The sequence below is a fragment of the Cyrtonyx montezumae genome, unplaced genomic scaffold (genome assembly GCF_038088225.1).
Source record: "Cyrtonyx montezumae isolate F1298 unplaced genomic scaffold, pur_monq_1.0 scaffold_1, whole genome shotgun sequence".
Classification (NCBI taxonomy): Eukaryota; Metazoa; Chordata; class Aves; order Galliformes; family Odontophoridae; genus Cyrtonyx; species Cyrtonyx montezumae.
The window spans coordinates 19,440,365-19,460,939 of NW_027071825.1; the positions used below are offsets into that span (position 1 = coordinate 19,440,365).

Here is a 20,575-nt window from a genome sequence, read left to right on the forward strand (position 1 = left end):
AGCTATCAAATGCATGTTTCACCATTATCATCAAATATTTTGTAACACGTATTTCATAAGGTTGATAAATGGTCTATGTCCATACAGACAACATGCAGCTACTACTACCATGACAAGAGGTTTTGCTCCAACAAGAATATATATATTTCAAAAAGATAGTATTCATCACAAGGTTTATTGTATATTTTTTCCATTCCAGCTTATTTCCTTGAAAGCATATCACTCATTTACAGCTGACACATTTTTCCTGTTCCCTCTACCGTACTTAAATAGTCATTGAAATATGTCAAAACAGAATGTTTTATCATAAGATGACAAATTCAGGTGTTTTTATTTTTTTAAGTACCAGGTATATAAGTCTTATAGAGTCACCTCAGCAACAGTTTATTTACATCTCAGCACTGGTAATTAGTTGCCAGTTTCTGACAACTCAACTTCAGTCTGGCTTACAGGGTATTCAAATGTTTCAGAGGCTGTGAAATCTGCATGTACTCATCCCATCACACATTTTGTCAACAGTCTGAAAACATATCTGAGAGGATTTCTAAACCATATTATGTTATGTTTGTGCTTAATCGTTCATATTTTGCACATAATGAGGGAGAGAAGTTTGAAGAACTCTTTTCAGAAACTGCAAAATGGCTGCAGCAGAGGAAAAATGTAGCATGCTGCTTTTTTGTCCTTTTGCATAGCTGTAGCTTCAGCTCAAGAAGGCTAGAGATTTAAGACTACCTTTGAGTAGTCATACATACAGAAATAATCAATTCTTAATGCAAAAGTTAAGAAGGAAAAACTGGGTAAAAAATAAAAAAGCTTTCTTATTCCCATCATAGTAATAGTGTCAGAATTTCCCAAGTAACAGGTACTTCATCAGATATGATACCCCAAAAATATTCTCAAGTTAATTGCACAAACTTTACACTGTTAAACCATAGAAATAACTGAACATAATGCTCGCTACACATTTTAATGTAATTGGCAGGAAGCTGCCTACATGCTCAATTGCAGAGGCTGGTAAAACTAAAAACCAGCACACCTAAGTGTAACACACAACTTCCAATTGCATGGCAGGCATTCACTCAAGCATTCAAAGGCAGCAGCATAACAAGTGTCATTCTGCACCCAATAATGCCTGTGAATCTGAAATTCACTCTGTGTGGCAATACAAGCATAAAAACCTCAAGTCTAATTTTACTGATTTTACTGGATCTAAATTTGCTTTGGGAAGATAAACAAAATGGTAAAAATATTTGTTGGTGCTGATGTTTTTAAACTAATCATTCTACTCACATAAAAATAAGTTCCAAAATAAATTCTGTTAAAAATGCAATTAAAGAACGTCAAAAACATTTGTGCTGGGCTAAATTCAGAACTTATTTCTTTGAGATGGAAATTATTATTTATATTGAATATAAAGTATGTCTTCAGAATCAGGCTGTTTTCTTAAAAATGTTCATGTGGTGGGAAATATGAAACAAATCTCAGCCATTAATTAGAAGCTACAATAATAAAAGACATTTTATTACTGCATTAGGCATACATATAAAAAATTTGATGCAAATATTAGGGATATCTGATTACCTAAATACCCTAATAAAAAGGCACTGATATTCCACAGAGAGAAAACAAAACCAGCAATTCATTTTCCTTTCAATTGTGTGAGTAGAAGAGGAATTTAAATCTTTAAGGTATGTTATATTGTAAATTTGTTAGAGGACAGCATTTTAACAAATGCTTTGCTTTAGACATGATTTAAGAGGACAAAAGACAGTCATTATCACTAAGAAACAAGTGCAGTTACCAGGTTTCTCTCTTTGTCTTTTCTTCTTATTACTAAACAAAGGACTTAAAAACCTGACAACATCAAAAGAGAGTCAGATTGTTTGGTTAATAAGTCTTCACTGAAGCTTCTCAGACACTCAGTCATGCTGAAGATCTAATTCATGCTTGCACTCTTGTGCCATCTTTACCTCCACATCTACTTATGTAAGTATTAGTTAGCAAAAGTACGAGTGCATAAAAAAAAGCTTAAAATAGAGTAAATTTGGGTAAGTAGCTATTTATTTTGCTACTTCATTTTCTGTGGAAATAGGGTAACAATACCCTATGACTCAAAAGCAGAAACCGAAGTTGAACAGAACATATGCTGGCGATGACGGATCAAACAGATATGTGGGAGGCTGTGAACAATACACTGGAAAAAGCTTTTATATTTAGAATAACTAGTGATAGGTTTAAAGAAGAATATATTTCAGGCTTTGCAAATTAGAATAGTCACATTAACCAAATATAGCTGTAGCTGTGCTTTACAGAGGGTTAAAAAGACAGCTTGAAAAACTAGTTGTTAATAAACACAGATGACACAGGAAGAGACACGAATGAATTTCAAGCAGTAGAGATGAAATAAATGTGCTGGGCACCACATGGTCTCAACGAAAACATCCAGAGCTTCTAATTCTGCACTGTTGTTGAATTTGGTTGTTGTTTTTATTTAAAAGTGATTTCACCACACAGTACTTGCTCACATTTTGCCACTTTTGCACATTCAGCGTACATTCTAATTCATCATCTTTCAATCCAGTTTGTAACTTCTCCTTTCACATCTTCAAATTTTTCCTACCAACAATCTTCTTCTGCTATTTATTAGAACCTCCAATTTCAATTTCATTTATCTGTTTTCCTAATTCTTACCCTTTTTTTCCTAATGGCTGTCCACCCATTGGTTACAGCTTCTACACCACACCTACAAAGACTTTTATCCTTAAGCAGCAGAACATGAACGTTACTCAGGATATAATTGCTAAAGGATCCTTACCTTTCCAAAGTCTCTCACATCAAACAAATCAAACGCTTCAAAAAGTTCACTTTTCTTCATCCCAAATATTTCACAACATGCCGAAAGAAAAGTCCTTATATTCTTCAGGCAGAGAAACTAGGGGAAAGAAAAAAAAATGCTAAGCATAAAGTGTGTCAATCAGCAGCTTTAGTCACAAATACTTCACAAAATCTGAGGATACAATTGTTGATTTTTGAGTCAGCACTTCCACTGCGCTGGGACCTTACTCTGGTTCTAATTCAGCCACTAACTGGAATTCCCTGCAGCCTCAGAAGCGTTAACAAAGCTTTGCATAGAAGCATTATGTGAGTAGAAATTACTTTTTTCACGTTAACAAAATTTATAATAAGCTCCTAGACATAAATAGGTCTAAATGCAGCTACTTTTCAGTTCTGTACAGAAAGCAAATCACAGAACTCAAAAAGAATTTCTGTTTTTACATAGAATTACATTAATAAAATTACCTTAATATGAAAAAGTTGAAAAAGTTACTCTGCATGTACATAAAATATCTTCATTTGTTAAGATAAAAGCAGAGTTTGAAAGTTGCACACTGAAGATATTATGAATGTATATTCACCATTCACTCATCAAGCGAGGGGATGAAAATGACGTGAAAAAGTACCCATCCATTTATTTACTGGAAATTTAATATCCTCAAACCACTCTGAATACTGTATTGAATTCAAAGGCTATTTTCTTTTTGTCCTCTCATACGAACATTAGATCCATAAAGATGTCATTGCAGATTCTTAAAATCCACTACACAATATATATATATATATATACACACACACAATATGCCAAACACAGTAATTACAAGCAACAATATTTAAAGGGCTCTTCATATGCGTTTTACTGTAAGCTATACAGCAACTGAATATTAGAACTGAGTTCCCAGTGTTCTCCATGTTATTGTGAATTCATAACAATGTGGATTATATACACTAGGACAGATTATAGCATTGTTATATATTCCAGCTTAACTATGTTTACATCAAAACAGTATTTTTATTTTTGAAATTAATGCAGAGCCGGTCTCGCAACCATATGTATCCCAAGTGCCCCCATAATACCCAAACCGCTCACTCAGCCAAAATACCTCAACTGCCTTACTTTTAGCCTAAGACAAGAAAATACCAATTCAACAGAGAACCTGACTTCATGTCTTAGAGCTAGCCAGCCAGACAGAGGAAAAAGCAGCACATCTGGTAGTTTAGACTGATTAGAAGTGCAAATACTAGTCTTGTGCAATTAAGTGGACAACTCCAGTGGTTTTGGGTAGTAAGATATGGCAAGAGCCAACAATCTCATTGCAAAGTGCCACTGAAGCCATCACAATAGATGCCAGCAAGGTGCCTGTAACAAGCCCTGAGCTGCAATGACAACACACACACATCTGTGGGGCCCCATGTGAACACACCAGTGCTGCAGCTTGCAGTCAGCCCCCACCCTCCCTGCATGCCCAGTGGCACAGCCACACCAGGCCACACCATGCTGCACAGCCAACAGGGCTGCTTGGTGACTACATAGTTATGACTACTGAAATATGAGAACACATACCTAGATTTCTTGGTCAACATTACAAGCTTCTCTCGTTTCACAGAAATTATAATCTTCAAATCAAAATTACTTAGAAGATAGAGCCTGCTAACAGATAAGGTGTGTACACCTCTTCTACTCTAGCCCTGCAAGATAGCACCATAAGACTGGTTTAAAACAAAGTGATTATTGTTTTCTATTTTCGTTCCTAAGTTTTTTTATTATTATTTTTCTAAAAGCCATCAAGGTCTACTAGCTTTGTCCATGCAGAGTATAGTCTTAGTACTGCTTTACCCACAGTGAATTTCTCACAGTTCCCAGTTTTAATTCTCACTGAAAAACTCAGAGCTCTCTCCTTTTCCCCCTAGGAAAGTGATGAATTTAGAACAGGGATGATGAGCTCTCATGCAAAGAAAGCTCACAGCAGCATTAAGTTGTTTACCTTGAAGAGAACCAGAAGTTAAGGGAGAGACAGGGGCTGTCACAGACCTGAAACCTGGCCTACATTTGCCTGCAGTATTTCCAGAAGATGCATTTGGTTTTTTAATGTAGCTAAAAACTGTTTGCACATCAGCAGGCATACACAAGCAAAATGCTCTTTCCATTCTGCTAAACTTCTCCAAGTCTTTCTAGCAGAGATCTCTTAAAATAAAAGGTAAAAATGGCAAAAATTGTCCAAAATTATACATCAGTCATTTCAAGTTTGAGGAGAATTTTGTGAAATTAAGTTTCCATAGCACTCTGTTTTTAGAAAAAGTATTAAAACATCTGCACTTCAGGTAAGAAATGTAATTCTTAAGCACATTCCAATAGAAATCAAAGAGGATACTAATCCCCACTCCCCGCCCCATGCTAGTGGGGGTTTTGTTTCTTTCTTAATACTCACTTATTCATTAAGTGTCAAAGTTAAATATATAATGCACTTAACATGCGTCATATGTTAAACAGGCTTGATGTAATATTCTAATATTCAATAACCATAAGAAAACACTGCAGTTATATTACACGTCTTGTACGATCTAGAAACCACGAACTAAGCGGTTGTCAAACCTACCCACACTTGGGTCTGGACCACATCATCAATTACAGTGTGCTATTCTGTGCCTTCAACAAAACAGGCCTCCAAACAATACAGACTAACCCCTGCCAGATCACAGGAAGCCTAATGAGTTTAGCTAGGTACCTAATGATTCAGTAACCATCAATTTTCTCTTGCAAAACTGAAAATGAAAGGCTTATTTCTGAACTATTAAGCTAACCACAGCTGCTACCTGGATAGAACTCAGACTATTAAAACCAAGATCTGTTTATATTATAGGCACACACTTTTCAAAAAAGCACAAGTAAGAAAAACTCTTTTTACAAAGAACTCATTATCCACTAGTTGTATTTTGTAAAAGTCAGTTATGTTATCCAGAAAACTTTCAGAAAGATTTCAAAAACATTATATTGTAATCATCTAAAGAAACAATTTTCTCAATGAAAACTAAGATTTTTATCACTGTGGTTATTGTATTGCAAATTAGTAAAAGAAACCTCAAAATTGAGAAAGAGCATGCACCTAAATTCAAGGAAATTCTCTGAAAGACAACCCTCCTTGCCAGCAGTAAGGAGAAGGCAGCATCAGTCTGCATTCTCACATTAATAAGAATGGCCCTATTTGGAAAAGTACAATATTTTTGTGTTTCTTTTTGACACAAAAACATTATGCTTTGGTACACCACAGGGAGATCAAAGGTACAAAGAGCAGCTCTCCTACAGGTGTAATGAGATCCAAAGGTCCATTTGGTCTGAACTCTGAAGGTCTTTATCACAGGAAACACTGTCTTTCAGTGCAAGAACTGGTTTCTCTTCATTATGTAAAAAACACCCTAATTAGGACACCTCAGTCTGGAATTCTTGATCAGTAAAATATTGCAGCAGGATAATGGAAGACACTATCCTAAAACATTTATACTAGTGAAAAATCAAGCTTGTCTGGCTAATCTCCAAGTATATCATGAGAGGAGAGCAAAATCAGCACCCACAGACTGTCAACAATCACCACCCTCAGGAGACAGCAAGTGCTCTGAAAACACGCAGACAAGGGGTGATAGCTCCATCCATTCCTGACATTTTCTGTGCAGCAGCGGATCCTCAGCACAGACAGCTTCCCAAAATTTCCTCTTTGGTAGCAAGGTTGGCACAAAGTATGTTTAACATACTGATGGTGGGAAAAATAAAAATAAAATCATAACGCATGCTAGTTTTGCTCCATTTTCAATATTAACATCTACAGATTACCAAGATGTTTATGAAGCACTCCCTGATGTGCCACCACACAGTACTTAGACTTCTACCAACAGATGATGTTGTCGTTGCCAGTACTGCTGACATGTTACAACTCTTGCAATGAGCCTTTTTTTATGGAACATATTAGAGCATTAGTGGCTTCTGGTCCATTCTGCTGTGAATTCAATGTTCCAGGAGGTTTTAAGGCAATGTTAACTGAAACAAAGAACAATTCAAGAAAAAAATAAGAATAAAAAAATCTAACATCAAAATATGGAGCTATGGTTTATGTGTTTGGTGATATATTTGCATGAATTTAAATGGGAATCGAGCAGATAAACCAAATCGTACCCAATTCCACACAAAAAGTATGCTGTTTTCTACTGTAACATTTGCTGTTTGACACAAAAAGAAACACTTACTTGAGGCTTTGTCAGTATAGTGCATTGTTATGAGTACTGACAGAAACGTACAGAAATTCTTTACAAAAGGAACTGAATAGAAATGACTAATTAGACACAAAAAGCACAGGCAGGACTATAACTGCCCAGAGGGAAGATAGATTCCTCTAGCCCAGCTTCTAATGAAGTGAACGACTAAATGCAAAAGAAAAAAAAAAATTCCATATGCTATCACTACAGTCTTTGAAGTATTTCTCAGAAAATATATTCTAGCACTGAACTACTTCAATGGAATAAAGTCTGTTAGTAGGGGCCATACTGCGTACCTAGATGTAGCTTCTGTACAAAAAGTATTCTTAAGGGAGTTCAGAGACCAACAAAGAGTTCTGGAAACTCCATTCACTTACATGGAACTGCAACTCAGCAACACCGTACAGCCAAGTGAAAACCTAAAGGCCACGAAATAAGTATTTACAGAGAATGGAATTCTCATTACACTTCCAACTAAGAGCATAAAAAACAGCGCTTGCTATTTATTTCAATTTCATCTCCATTTTATTCTTTTATGACAAAACTGTATAAGAGAGAAAACTTTGGTAGCCAGCGACTTTCTCGTATTTTTATATGTAACAATAGACACAGTATGTAGGACAAGCCAGAACCAAGCACAGAACAGCTCGATTTTGAGCCTCTGAGATGATCTGAAGAGGTGCTGGTCTAAAAGGGGCATTAAATGCAAAGAAGATTGCTGTTAGTTTTTCTCAGAAGTGTTTTTTTCCTCTCCTTTTGAAACTAAGTTCACAAACTATTACTCCAGTATTTCTTAAACATGTACCAATTCCAGTCTGATGTACTTTTTCAGACATCATACATTTCCTCCATGCCTGCACATCCCAGCCTTTGCAACATTGCAGTCACAGCCCTGCAAAAAAAATCAGGACCCCAGAATTGACCCAGAACTAAGACCAGTTGCTCTTGACAGCTAACACGTAGGAGCTGCAACAAAAAGTAAAAGCAAAAAAAAGAGAGTTCTGCTTAGCTAACTGCCTGCTCACACCACCACGTCCCCCTTTAAGATGTCAAAGACAATATTACCTTTCCCCTCCTCCTCTAACAGCCCGTGCTTTGTGAACCATATTCACAGCTGCAGCTATTCACCTTTGACTCAGTACCCTCATCAACCACATGGGCATACCCAAGAAGTAAGGGGAGGTTATGTAACAGCAGGCACGAGTGACAAAAATAGCTGAGGAAAGGCCAGACATTCAAAATAAGTGTATGAAAAGGAAGTAATCAGATGAGTGAATTTAGTCCCAATTCATGCATCTCTTTCAGAAGGGACGATAACATTTTTTATTTTGTGAAGTACTGATGTTGCATGCAAGACAGCACGTACAGGGTTACTAAGATGGGAGGTTTTTCTGTCAGTCCACATTTATAACCCTAGCAAAGAAGAGTTAAGCAAGAACAGAAGGCAGAAAAATAAAAGAGGAACAGATAATTGCCAGAATACTTTCATGCTCTTCCAAGACCTAAGCACTAAGTGCAGAACATAGGCTCCTGACCTTTCCTGTCCTGGGGATGCTGATGACAAAAGATTAGCCAGAAAGATCTCATTATTATTTCCATTCTGTTATTGACAATATACACACAAAGAAAAATTCTTTCAGACACATACAATAAAGGAAGAAAATTAGGTACACACAGACAGAGCTCTTCTTACACTGAGGGCTCCTCTTTGCAAGCCAGAATTGACAGTCCCCCAAAACATGCCATCTCACAGACTGATCCCAAAAGCAGGGCCATCAAACAATATCAGCTTACTAGGTACTCAGACAAAATGGGAGCCCACTGTGGTACTGATGGAACTGCAAGTTCAGGGTTAACAATTCAACACAAACATCGTTCCTGGCACCTTCACAGATTTCAGCTGCCAAAGAAGATTAGATTAGTTCTGCTCTGCCAACAGGAGTAATTATCACTATATGCAGTAAAAATAGCTGTAAGGATACCCAGTGAATGAAGTACGGACCCACTGATGAAGTCTTAATTCAACATCTATTAATGTCTTCTCCTGAGCCAGCAAGAGGGAAAAGCAGTATCACAGTCAGGAGCAGAGATTTAACATTTGTAACACTCCTGTGTGCCACTTTCTTCTGAAGCTCTGGAAAATTGGACAGGCAATGCAAAGTGGCCATAAGGAATTTAAAAACCAAGACAATGGGATAGGATGAGTGCTCCTGTTTTCAGTAAGATAATGAAAGCTAAAAGGCTATCTCCTAAGTTTTTTGGGTTGGAGCATCAGAACACAAGTGAGTATTACTCTGACTCTTCAATAAAACATTAACTTGAAAATGATCGTTTAAATTAAATTAAAAAAAAACTAACAAACACAGGAAGAATCAGTTTTAGGTCCTACACTTGATCTCTTGAGCTGCAAACCATCTCCATCATTCAGATGATCAATATATTTTAAGCTCTAAATAGGAGCAAATGATCGAAAGGTTAAATATCTCCTAACCTTCGCTCTCCAGAAGGGATTTTCAGGAAACATTTTTAGTTCTGTCGCAAAGCAGACACACTAATAAGGATGCAGGAGACAGCATACTGGGTTCTGAAAAAGGCAGGATCATTAGCAGCATCTACAGGTCTTCGTATAGTCACTTAAGGCAGGAGTCACTTTTAGGTAACAAAACATGCAAGACTAGTACTACTATATAACCATGAAGCATTTTGCTTAGAATTGTTCTTTGAAGAGAACAGCAGATGTTCCTTAATTCTTAGAAGATGCTTTAATGTGCAGTCCTACAGACAGAACAGCTAAGGAGATCTGGAGAGTTAAGATGTGGGTATTCTTTGAAGGCCTACACAACGCACAGCACACTCTATGAACTATAAAACATATTAAATTCCTTTGAACCATTGCTAACACAGTACGAATATTAATAGCATGTTCTTTATTTGCTCAGTTAATGTAGTAATTAAATATTCATGGAAAAGCTCTTCTTAAAATTCCTGACTACTATTCAATTGTGTCTATTGCATCTTGGCTTGAGTATGGAGTTTAGTTTATGTACGTTTGCTCTTCCCTATGCTTCAAATAAAGAAAATAGAAACTAAAACTTGAAGAAAAAGCTGAGGAAGCACAAAGCTGAGCTTTTGTTAGTACTGATATAAAACGAAGGGAGGACAGGAAAAAACACTCTAGACTCCTGACTCTCCTTATCTATGCTGGCACTACAGCACTGGTTAACAAGCGAGGGCAAAGGAGGACTTAAGGAACACAGTATTTATGTGAAGACTTCCTACAAGCCATGGAACTGGCAACTTCTAAGTAAACAGTCACCAAAACCGATTCAGCAAACAGCCATCATGTCCCACGATGTGTACAGGGACAGGCATCACCATGCTGCCCCAAGAAACCTGTCTTCTTTGGCCTGTCGCAAGATAGAGAGTAAAAGGGAGCTTTGGTGGTGGCACGTCACTAAACAGACAGCAATTTTTAAACCACAAAATCCCAAATGGAGGAATTCCCCAAGTTATAGGTTTAATTAGCAAGAGGCAGGGGTGGGAGCTCAGGACAGTATCCTGTTGTAAATAAAAGTTTTTGGGAAGCCCTTTGTTCCCTGCTGGCAAGACTTAACATGTCTATTCTGCAGTATCTCATCAAAAAGAACAGTAATTAGAACACTATATTAAGTATGCAAAGTGCAAACAGATTAGCTAAGATGTTCCTGTGTTTAGTTACCTTTTCAAATGCCTAGCTCTATTTCATCTTACCTCCTCAAGCTGCATCCCTGAAAAAAAAAAAAAGCAGGAATACAAAAGGAATATGGAACACAGTCCTGAGAAGAGTACAAATAGGAGGAAAATAGAAGCAAGGAAATGAAAAGAGGGCAACAGTAAAAGGAACAGCAAAGGTAGAGAAATAGTGAAACAAAGGTTAAAATGAAAAAATCAAAATAGGCTGATGGAACGACCCAGTGAGAAAGAACATTTAACTAATACAAGATTTGTCTCATGTTTAAACCATGGGAAAACATGAAACAAGTCTAACACAAGGGAACAATATATTAACATTTTGGTGTTAAAATGCTTCAGGCAAAACTATTTATAAAACTGCCATTTACAGTGAGACAGTGGTCACCGTGAATGGTATTTACAACCATGACAAGTAAATTGCTTGTGTAAGGAGCAGAAGTGTGGAGGACGCTTTTTTCTTCTAGGATGCATTTTCATCAGTTCTTACACAGTTTCTAATTGTTCAAATTGCAGCTTACTAGTTGGAACACTGGCAGTTGTATGAAACTGTTCATGGTTGGAAAAAAAATCAAAACCTATACCTACATAAAAGTTTCTAAATTTATGGGGGAATCAAAAAAACCTTAAAAGCTACAGCATTCTTCTCACATGAAATCTGCAAAATAAATGGAAAGCATTAAACAAATTAGCACCAATATTTTCATGACCAAAGTAAAAAAAAAAAAAAAAGTATCCATATTCAAACTACAAAGAGAACTTCACACTGCTCAAAAGAACACCCAACACATTTCATACTGTTAGCCTGGTACACTAAGATGCTGCTTCCATTGCATTTCAAAGTCACTAATTCTTGACTGCAGTTTATATTTACATGTCTCTACTGTTAGAAGGTGCAGCAGAAGACTTTCATACAAAATTTGCACTTAAGATCCATCCTTCAATTCAGCTTCTTTTTGGAAGTACAGTCCCTTTCTCAGTGCCTTGCCACATACCTAAAAACGTGGCCCCATTGAATTCATTACCCAAACTGAATCTACTCTAGAGAGCCATGTTCTAATACCCTGGTCCTTCCTACAAGGCCACACCTGGATCCCAGCCACCACATTCCTTTGTAAAGGTTCACAGTGCAGATTTTTTTTTTAATAATTTTAAAACTAACATGTACTTGCTCATTCTTCTTTACCTACAAGTTCCAAACTTTCAACATATAACACAGATTCAACATTTATTTTTTAAGATTTTAAGAACAAAACACTGAAGCCCGTATGGAAAATCAACACAATAGAATATTTTTAAAGGGTTAGTAAGCATCTGCTAAAGGTAAGCCTAGTCCAAATAACTCCTACACGCTTCTATTTCTTATCAGTACATCATATAGTTCATGTACTAGTTCTGTGATTGCCAGTATAAAAGAGCAAAGTTCTTATTATCATTCATCAATGTTAACACATATGAATCCTTCAACATTTTAAATGCTTTCTTGAATTGTATGAGTAGTCTTTTTCAGGCTGTTATGATAATGGAGTAAACTCCTAGCAAGATCTGAAGATGTAGTTAAGCTCCCTACAAACTACTTAATATGAACATTGCTGCCCTCTTAAAAATCCACTAGTTTTTGCTAGTATGCTGTGTCAGATTTGCAGTGCATTAGGCTGCTCTCTGTAATAAGGACAGACTTTTCCAACGCACTTGGTGAGAGCTTCTCAGGGCTTGCCAGCTCAGAAAGTAGAACAGAAAAGTCCAAAAGCCCAAACAACAAACCAGTGGAAATAGTCATATCTGACAAAAACTCCAGCAGTAAATTTGCAGGATTGGAAGTGAAAATTCAGTGGACACCACGTATACTACCTATATTTTTACACATTGTGATATTCTCTTCAGCTTTAATACACTGTCACAGCACCAAATGTCATCTCTATTGCAGTGGTGCCCAAGCAGTTTCAATCTCAAAACCTGAGGAAGAAAACTGAAAGCTCTCAATTTCACTCAAGCTTACCATATCTGTACACAGAGCTCCATTTTAATTATCAGGTTGAGAAAGTTAGATACTTCTGCAATCTTAGTAGTAAAGCATTTTCCACTAACAATGTGTTACCCATTAAAAGCAAACCCAGAGTTGGTTTTACTGTTCCTAGATTCTCACATAATTATCAGTCAGAGAAACAGGCACCAGGTACATCATCCTTCTCTGCTCAGTACTGAAATGATATGAGCGAGGTTAGAGCGCTACAGACACTACAGCCTTCATTCAAGCAGCCATAAATGCTCCATCTGTATTTCTACCCCCAAGCAAAGACACTACAGATCACTGTGCCACACCAGTACGTTAAGAGTCAGTCTTCAGCCCAGACTGGGACCAAGTTTGAGCTCCTCTTACAACAATAATGAAAGGAAATTGCTTGACCCTTTTGGCTCTCTAGGTTTCTTTTTCTCCCTCTCTCCAGTAGGTCAAAGACTTCAGGGAAAAACAGAAAAGTGCCACAAACTTCCAGCCCTTGTACAGCTGCTGTGAGGTGGGAGCAGAGATGCGGTTGTCACTACAGTACCACAGCTTGCCTTTACTTGCCAGCTTTCCCAGTTCCTTCCCCAGTGTATGGAAGCACAGGGCCTTTCACCTCCTCTTCTTAGGGAGGTCACATCCCAGACCTCATGCAACTGCAAGAGAATTTGCTGCCCAGGTCATCATACACCTGATGAGATAAACTGATCATACCAGGAAAATGAAAAGCCTAAGGCAAAAAGCTCTTTAACACAGAGCAGGTAAAGCAGCTTTAAAAGCAGAAGTACTACACTACAATTTATTTTCTTTGTCAAGGAGATTTAAGTACACAACTGTGCACGAACTGCATGTTTAACCAGCAGCACTGCCTCTAAGAACATGTTCTCAAGTATGTGGTGTCACCCCCAGGACCTTCACCATCCGCACTACGTAAATAAACATAGATATTTAAAGTAAAATACATCTTTATTTCAACCTAAAATAGGAAAGAAAGGTATAATGCCATTTATACCATAAATAACTAAAATGATCTAAAGCTCTGAGATTTTATTTTAAACAGCACTGCAAGTTTTTCAGAGGACAAAAATCATTTGGGCAATTTCTGTGACTGACTTAATCGATCTTATCTTCTACAGTACTGCATTACCTCAGATGAGCTTTAAAAAAAAAACACTTGCAGCGTTAATGACAAAGCTTTTCTGAAATACTTAAAAGCCACTACACAGACCACAGTCTGAAGTTTAAGATCTAGCAGACCACAATTTCTAACTCAGTTAGGTGAAACAACTTGCTCTGAATCTGCTACCTACTACTTGCCCTAGATATCCCCCAGAAAGAAATTTTTTTGCTTTCCTATCTCCTACCTCAGTCCTCTGCCATAACCTTCTCCTACATTGTCTCTTTCCCAAGCTGAAAAGTTCTTCCTTCTCCACCGAGCTGTTTCTTGCCAGAAAGCATTTCATACATTTGAAAACCCCTACTGTCCTTCTCCACGCCTTTCTCATTTTCTTACATCCTTCTTAAAACAAGAGACCACAACTAAGTGACTGTGGATTACGCAGAAGACTGCAATGGCATAACATGCTGTGATGCATAATAGCATAATGAATGTTTGGTGCACAAAGCAAGTAGCTATAAATATGCTTTGCAAAAATCTTTAGGTGCCACAGCCTCACAGATGTCAACCAGAACAGCTTGCTGCTCTGAAGAATCTGGTCCGGGTGACCCTAAGTTACAAAGCTAGACGAAACAAGGGTTTGATTCACAGCTAAAATCCCTGTGATTTTGACATAAACAGGACACAAACAGACAGTTCTCAAGCTTCCAAAAATTCTCTGTGGTAGAAGTCAATTAAAACAAGTGTAATGCCTCTGTACTTAGAATTGTTTTGCACACAGCCATTCTCAAGTCCAGCCAGTGCTAGGCAAACTCTGCTCCACCTCTTCACTGAGAAGCAATCTTCTTAATTAAGGAACTCAGAGCAAAATAGTGACAAAGTAGTTACAATGAGAGAACTGATTAATTTTAGATCAAATTCTACTATCAGCAACATTATATTACAATATGAGCTTAAAATATGCTATGAAGCCTCAAGTTTTCTTCCTTAAGGATGCTGATAAGCAGTGAGAAGTAAACTTGACATAAGATGTTTCAGCCAAGTACTGGCATAGGTCTTTGCTGCCTAAAAGGCTGCATTCGCTCAACCCAGCTGCCTGACAAAACAAAACATCACTGAAGCAGCCCAAATTCATTTGGGAAACATGTCCAAGTCACATAAACACCTACTTCCACTGGTATGAATTAACAGCTATGACAGCCTCAGCAGAGGGAAATGGTCATGGAAAAATCAACTGTCACTTCTGCATGCGGCCCGTTTGATGTCTCTGCTGAATCATACCAATGTATTGCCTCTGCAGCCTTTGAAGTACACCCATGAAGAGTGCAAAACTTGATTTCAAAAGATGCCACTTTGGCATTTCAAAAAGTAAAATGTAACTATGAGCATGGATTCATTAGGAAAGATATTTATGAAAAGAAGAAATTGTTTAAAATTAAAATCCCAGAGTACAAAACACTATTAGATCACCTAAACCAATCAAGTGGTGAATAAACACTAAGTCACAGCAGAGCCATTAGATTTACTAGCATTGTCTGGACTCACATCCCCTAAGACATTTACTACCCTACCAACAGGGCAGCGAGCAGCGTGCATTACCAGGCCATACAATATACTAAGAATTTTTTTTAAGTCACTGTAATGTAGTAGTCACTGTAATGTAGCTTTTCCAGTAGCTCATGACAACCAACACACAGGCAAGGCTGCACGCAGAGCCCAGCGTTATCACTGAAGATCCAGTCCTCAGACTTCAGCACATGAAGTCCAGGAGACAAGAGCACACCTGGAAGTTGCCGTTTGCATAGAGCAGCATGGAGACCCAAAGCCTCTCAAACTCACAGAAAACTTATACAGATGAGTACTGGAAACTTTCTCCCCAAGACAGGACCTGAAAGCCACAACCACAGGAAATCCTTAGGAGGTGCACTGCTGGACCCTGAACCCTGCCTAAATATATTAATTGAATTGAGCCTATTAAAATCATGATGTGGCCACAAAAACAGAACAAATTACTATTCTAGCAGCAATGTATGCTTAGGGGATGCAGAACTTAACTCATTTTTATAGAAGCATTCCTATTAAATTTAGATTAATATCATCAATAAAATTGTTTATAAAGCACACATATCAGAGCAAGATGCTGCCTACCTGCACAAAACTACATGAAAAATCAACAGCCACTCTTGTCTTGGCTAAAAAAAAAAAAAAAAAAAAACGTGTATGCAGTATTCTATCACTAGTTTTGATACTGATGCATACAAAAAGGAAAACATAGCAAGAGAATGTAGTCAGTGAAAGCATCTGCCTGTCTGCAAGTGGTAGGCAAATATTTTTTTTTACAGCTATTATACAAAACAACACATTCAGAACCCAAACAAGCAGCTGCTGTAACATACTCTCAGACTTCTGAACAGGCATCAGCTTTCCTAAATGCGTAACAAAACAAATGACTCTTGAAGATGTTTGTCTTTTATGTAACACTGAATGCAAGCATTGGAACTAAGCTGTAAGAATGTATACAAAGGCTTACACCTGGCTGTTCAGTGCTGTTTTGTACTACAAACTAGTCTACTAAATACAGTGAAAACTAAATAAAACAGTGTGATCCTGGACAAGCAGCTATCTTCTCAAATAGTTCAGAGTGATAACCAAACAGGTGGAGATTAGAAAGTATAACAAAAATCAACATATATGCAATTGGAAACTGGGATTTTATAACAAGGACAGATTTTCTTCTCTCTCTCTCTGTGGAGATGGTTCTCAGCACAGGGGAAATAGGAGTTACTTTCCAACTAGTGGACACAATAACACAACAAAGCTTAGTCTTTTCTCTTAAGTCAGATAAGCAGAACAACAGCATAGAGCCCCTGTAGCAAAAGACAAAGTTGTTCAATTTGTTGAAAGAAGAAAACAGCATGAAAAAATAGACAAAAAAAATGATTTAGCAACATCATTTTTAATGATGAATCAAAAGGAGGTTAGACAAAAAGCAGCCAGAATAATAAGGAGGCATGACAATTGGAACAGACCCTTGCACCCAGCTTTGTGGCTACATTCACTGTTTTCAATGGAAATTCTGTTTTCAGAAACTAGCATTTCCCTACTCAAGACAACGATATGCTACTTCAAAACATACTTTCATTAAACAAAAGGTTTTATATATAGCCCACAAGTCAGCATGCAGTAGGAACCAGAAGTATACCACCTAATTATTTAATTTCTACACAACTCATTCATTTCTAAATGAAACCGCAGGAGCAGCTACTTGAGTATTTCCTGCACTGGGGACTGGAAACTCACAAGGCTGTGACTCAGTGTTCCCCTCTGGGGAGGACTGTGCCGCACACAACTGACCAAGCTGACTGATCCTCACCAGCTGACTCATGAGTCTGCCAAAACCCAGGATGAGTTCTACCACCAGCCTGTGGCCACCCCAGTGGAGCCACAGCATCCTGCACAGAGCTTCCCCACCTGCTCCAACAGCCTTCCTAGGGCAAGAGAAACAAGTTACTGTTAACACATGCAGAAACTGTCGAATTCACATGCTGGCAGCACTAAGCAGTGCTAACTGTATTTGTTAGAAGTCCATTCTCCACAATTTGCAGAAAGTTGTTCAGTAAGGGGAACAGAAGGACTTACAAACTGTCCACATTTTACACTCTATTTAGACAAAGTTCTCGTCTACCCATTTACTTATGGCAGCAACACCAGTCAGGAAATGCAACTGCTCTACACAGAACTGAACCAAAATTGCAATAAAAAACAACAACTGGAAATAAGAGGCAATATTTATCTGTCTATGTAAGTAATAAAATGGTAAATGTAACAATGGATAATTTCATTTCATTTTTGTAAATCACCAGATCTACCCAGCAGGAAATAGCTTTTAACCTCAAGGACCTCCTAACGCAACATCATGGAAAATCACTTCTCTTTTTAGTCAGACATGATTGTTTTGAAAATGTGAAATTGGATGATTAAAAAAGATCATATCCAATTCAATGCCAGCTGGAAAAAAAACTAAACATCTGCCATTCATTTGTTTTCTCCTTATAATTCTTGGAAGACTTTTATTTACAAAGAAGGTTTTAAATTATCCTAACACAAACAGCATGATCAGTAATACCAAGGGAGTAGACGTACTCCAAACAATTTTTCTAACACTGACAATAAAAAATAAAAAACCTTGAAGAATTTCATCATCATGCCTCTTCAGTCCATCTGTAGTCACTCTGGTTCTTCAGTTCACTTTTGCCTTGGGACATTAGCAAACTTTTAATCAATAATTTAAGGAAAGAAAAGAAAACCTCTCAGGCACAGACTAAGACAGCTTTACTTCCCGAAGTGCAGAAACACCTTTACAGAGTCATCCCAACATGCCTCCTTACAGGAGAATATAATGGGAGTATCCCACAGAAAAACATGAGAAAACCTCACAGAAGAAGCATCAGGAACTCAGCAGACAAGGCCAAAGGGTAGGTGACAGGATGAACAGCATCCCCATCACTGCCATCCCTTACAGGTGGTAGCTTATAAGACTAAGAACTTCCATAGGTGAATGCAGAGACATGAACAGCTGGAAATAACTACAAATAACTACTACAATTTTGAAAGGAAATTCTCTTGTTAAAATTCGCTTACCACTATAAAAAATGAATGAGGTTGAAGGAAGCATGAAGGAGTGGGCCGAACTTCACAATGGAAAAACCTGAATGACAGAAAGCATTGATGTGACTAGAAAGCTGAGCAAAAACCACCTCCTTCCCAGCAGCATGGATCATTTCTAGAGGGGCACATGAGGGAAGCTATTCTGACGTTATGAAGTCCACACTGAGCTGGATTAAGTTCTCATCGTGAAACAAAATTCAAAGCTGCTCCAGGGCTTCAAATGATATGAAATCATAAAATTAGCTGGGACACCAAGTTGAATATGACGATAATTATGCTTCAAATACATGTTTGTCTCTTGGATCAGAAACTGCCTGAAAACATTTGATTTTAGTCCCATCAGAACCTGCATTAACTCAACACATGGTAGTGTTGACCTGCTTCACTTTCACAAAGAGAGAAATAATGGAATAACATGAGCAAATCAGGACGGGAGATGTTTGTTTACAGGACAGTAACTACTTATGGCTTGCGCTGTCCATTCCAGCATATCCACAGCCCTTGGTGGGACTGCCACCTCCTCTGCCTGCAGCATCAAGGACTTTGCCAGGTCTATCATGATAGCAACTACCCAAAGAAAGCAGGAGAGTAAAACTTCAGACCTGAAGAAACAAGCTACAGCCTGAATAAAGTAACTAAGATTTTGTAAGTGATCTCCAATACAGTACTGTTTAACTTTCCATCAAACCTAATTTCAATTTTCTGACTTATGGTTTGCATTAGATCTCATGGTAGTCCCTCACGGACACAATCCGGTGGACACAATCTTAAATCCTTTAAGAGGTCAGAAAGTCGTAGTGTCATTAAGGTTGGAAAGACCACTAAGATCATCTAATCCAGCCATCAGCACACGTTCATCAGTGCTCTAAACCACGTCACCCAGTGTGACATTTACTGCTTTCTTGAAAACCTCTTGAGATGGTGACCCTACCACCCTCCCTAGGCAGCCTGTTCCAATATCTATCGCCAGCCAAAAGATTGGTAATTTAAATCCCCAAACTATTTTCTACCGTTTATTTTTCCCTCATCTCCAGCCTGGGAAGAAGAAATAAAATTGCCATGTCTATCAGCCACCAAAAAGCAAAGTAAATCTCAGTGGAAAATAGAACAAAATGACGGGGATGAGTGTCCAGCCTGAGGGAGCTACAGGCTGAGTGAGATGGCTAGCATTGGGCTGGTAATTTCTGCCTTGCAAACAACACAGAAAATCAATCTGAAAAAGCAAAGCAGTTAAAAATAACTATCATTCCCATCTGCAACTGCTCCCTCAGGACATAGTCCCTGAAAAAAAGATTGCTCAAGTACTGCTGAAATGGCACGCATCTCCAGAGTTTGATGGGACAGGCAGAAATAAAGTGAAAAAAGTCAGGTTACCACCACTTATTAAAAATAATCACTGAAAAGTAGTTTAAAATATCACAAGATTTCTGAACAAGTGCAGCTTAAGTCCTTGAAAACCCCACATTAGCTCCTCCAACAAGTATGGCTTCCACTGGAGCCCCCTGCCCAGTGCTCACACCCATGTGCGATGCAGCATCTGCAGCAGATCACTCATCCATGTAGGAAACAGATTTCAGAACTGTGGAGAGATGAGGCCAACAGGATAACAGGGCAGGGAACACAACTGAAAGGAAGAAAGAGCATCAGGAAAGAAGTTAATGAGGAAACAGATGCACCGGAGGGAGAGAAAAATACCAGGGTGGGTGGTAGAAAGGTGAGTGAAGGTGAAAGTAATGTAGCCCTGAATGTGGGTGGAAAGGGCAGAACAAGCTGCAGAACTGAGATGACTCAAAATGAAGGAAAAGAAGACAAAAAAAAAAATCTACTCCCCCAAAACCCACAGCTGTCAGAGCAACAGCTCTCACTATTCACAGAGCAGTCTGGGTTCCCGGACACAATAAATGAGATCAAGCCACCTGAGTCAGTAGGAAAACGTGAGAACTAAGGTAAATTGAAGAGAGGCAGTCACTAGCAGAGCC

The 20,575-nt window shown here is 38.1% G+C and overlaps 1 protein-coding gene across 1 annotated transcript in view; it reads right to left on the reverse strand.

Annotated features, from left to right (window-relative positions):
* VAV3 (vav guanine nucleotide exchange factor 3) overlaps positions 1–20,575 on the reverse strand; it is a 152,157-nt gene that overhangs the window by 122,774 nt on the left and 8,808 nt on the right. The window contains exon 2 of the mRNA XM_065742663.1: positions 2,816–2,932. Within this exon, the coding sequence (XP_065598735.1) occupies positions 2,816–2,932 (117 nt within the window). The remainder of the gene's footprint in view (positions 1–2,815; positions 2,933–20,575) is intronic.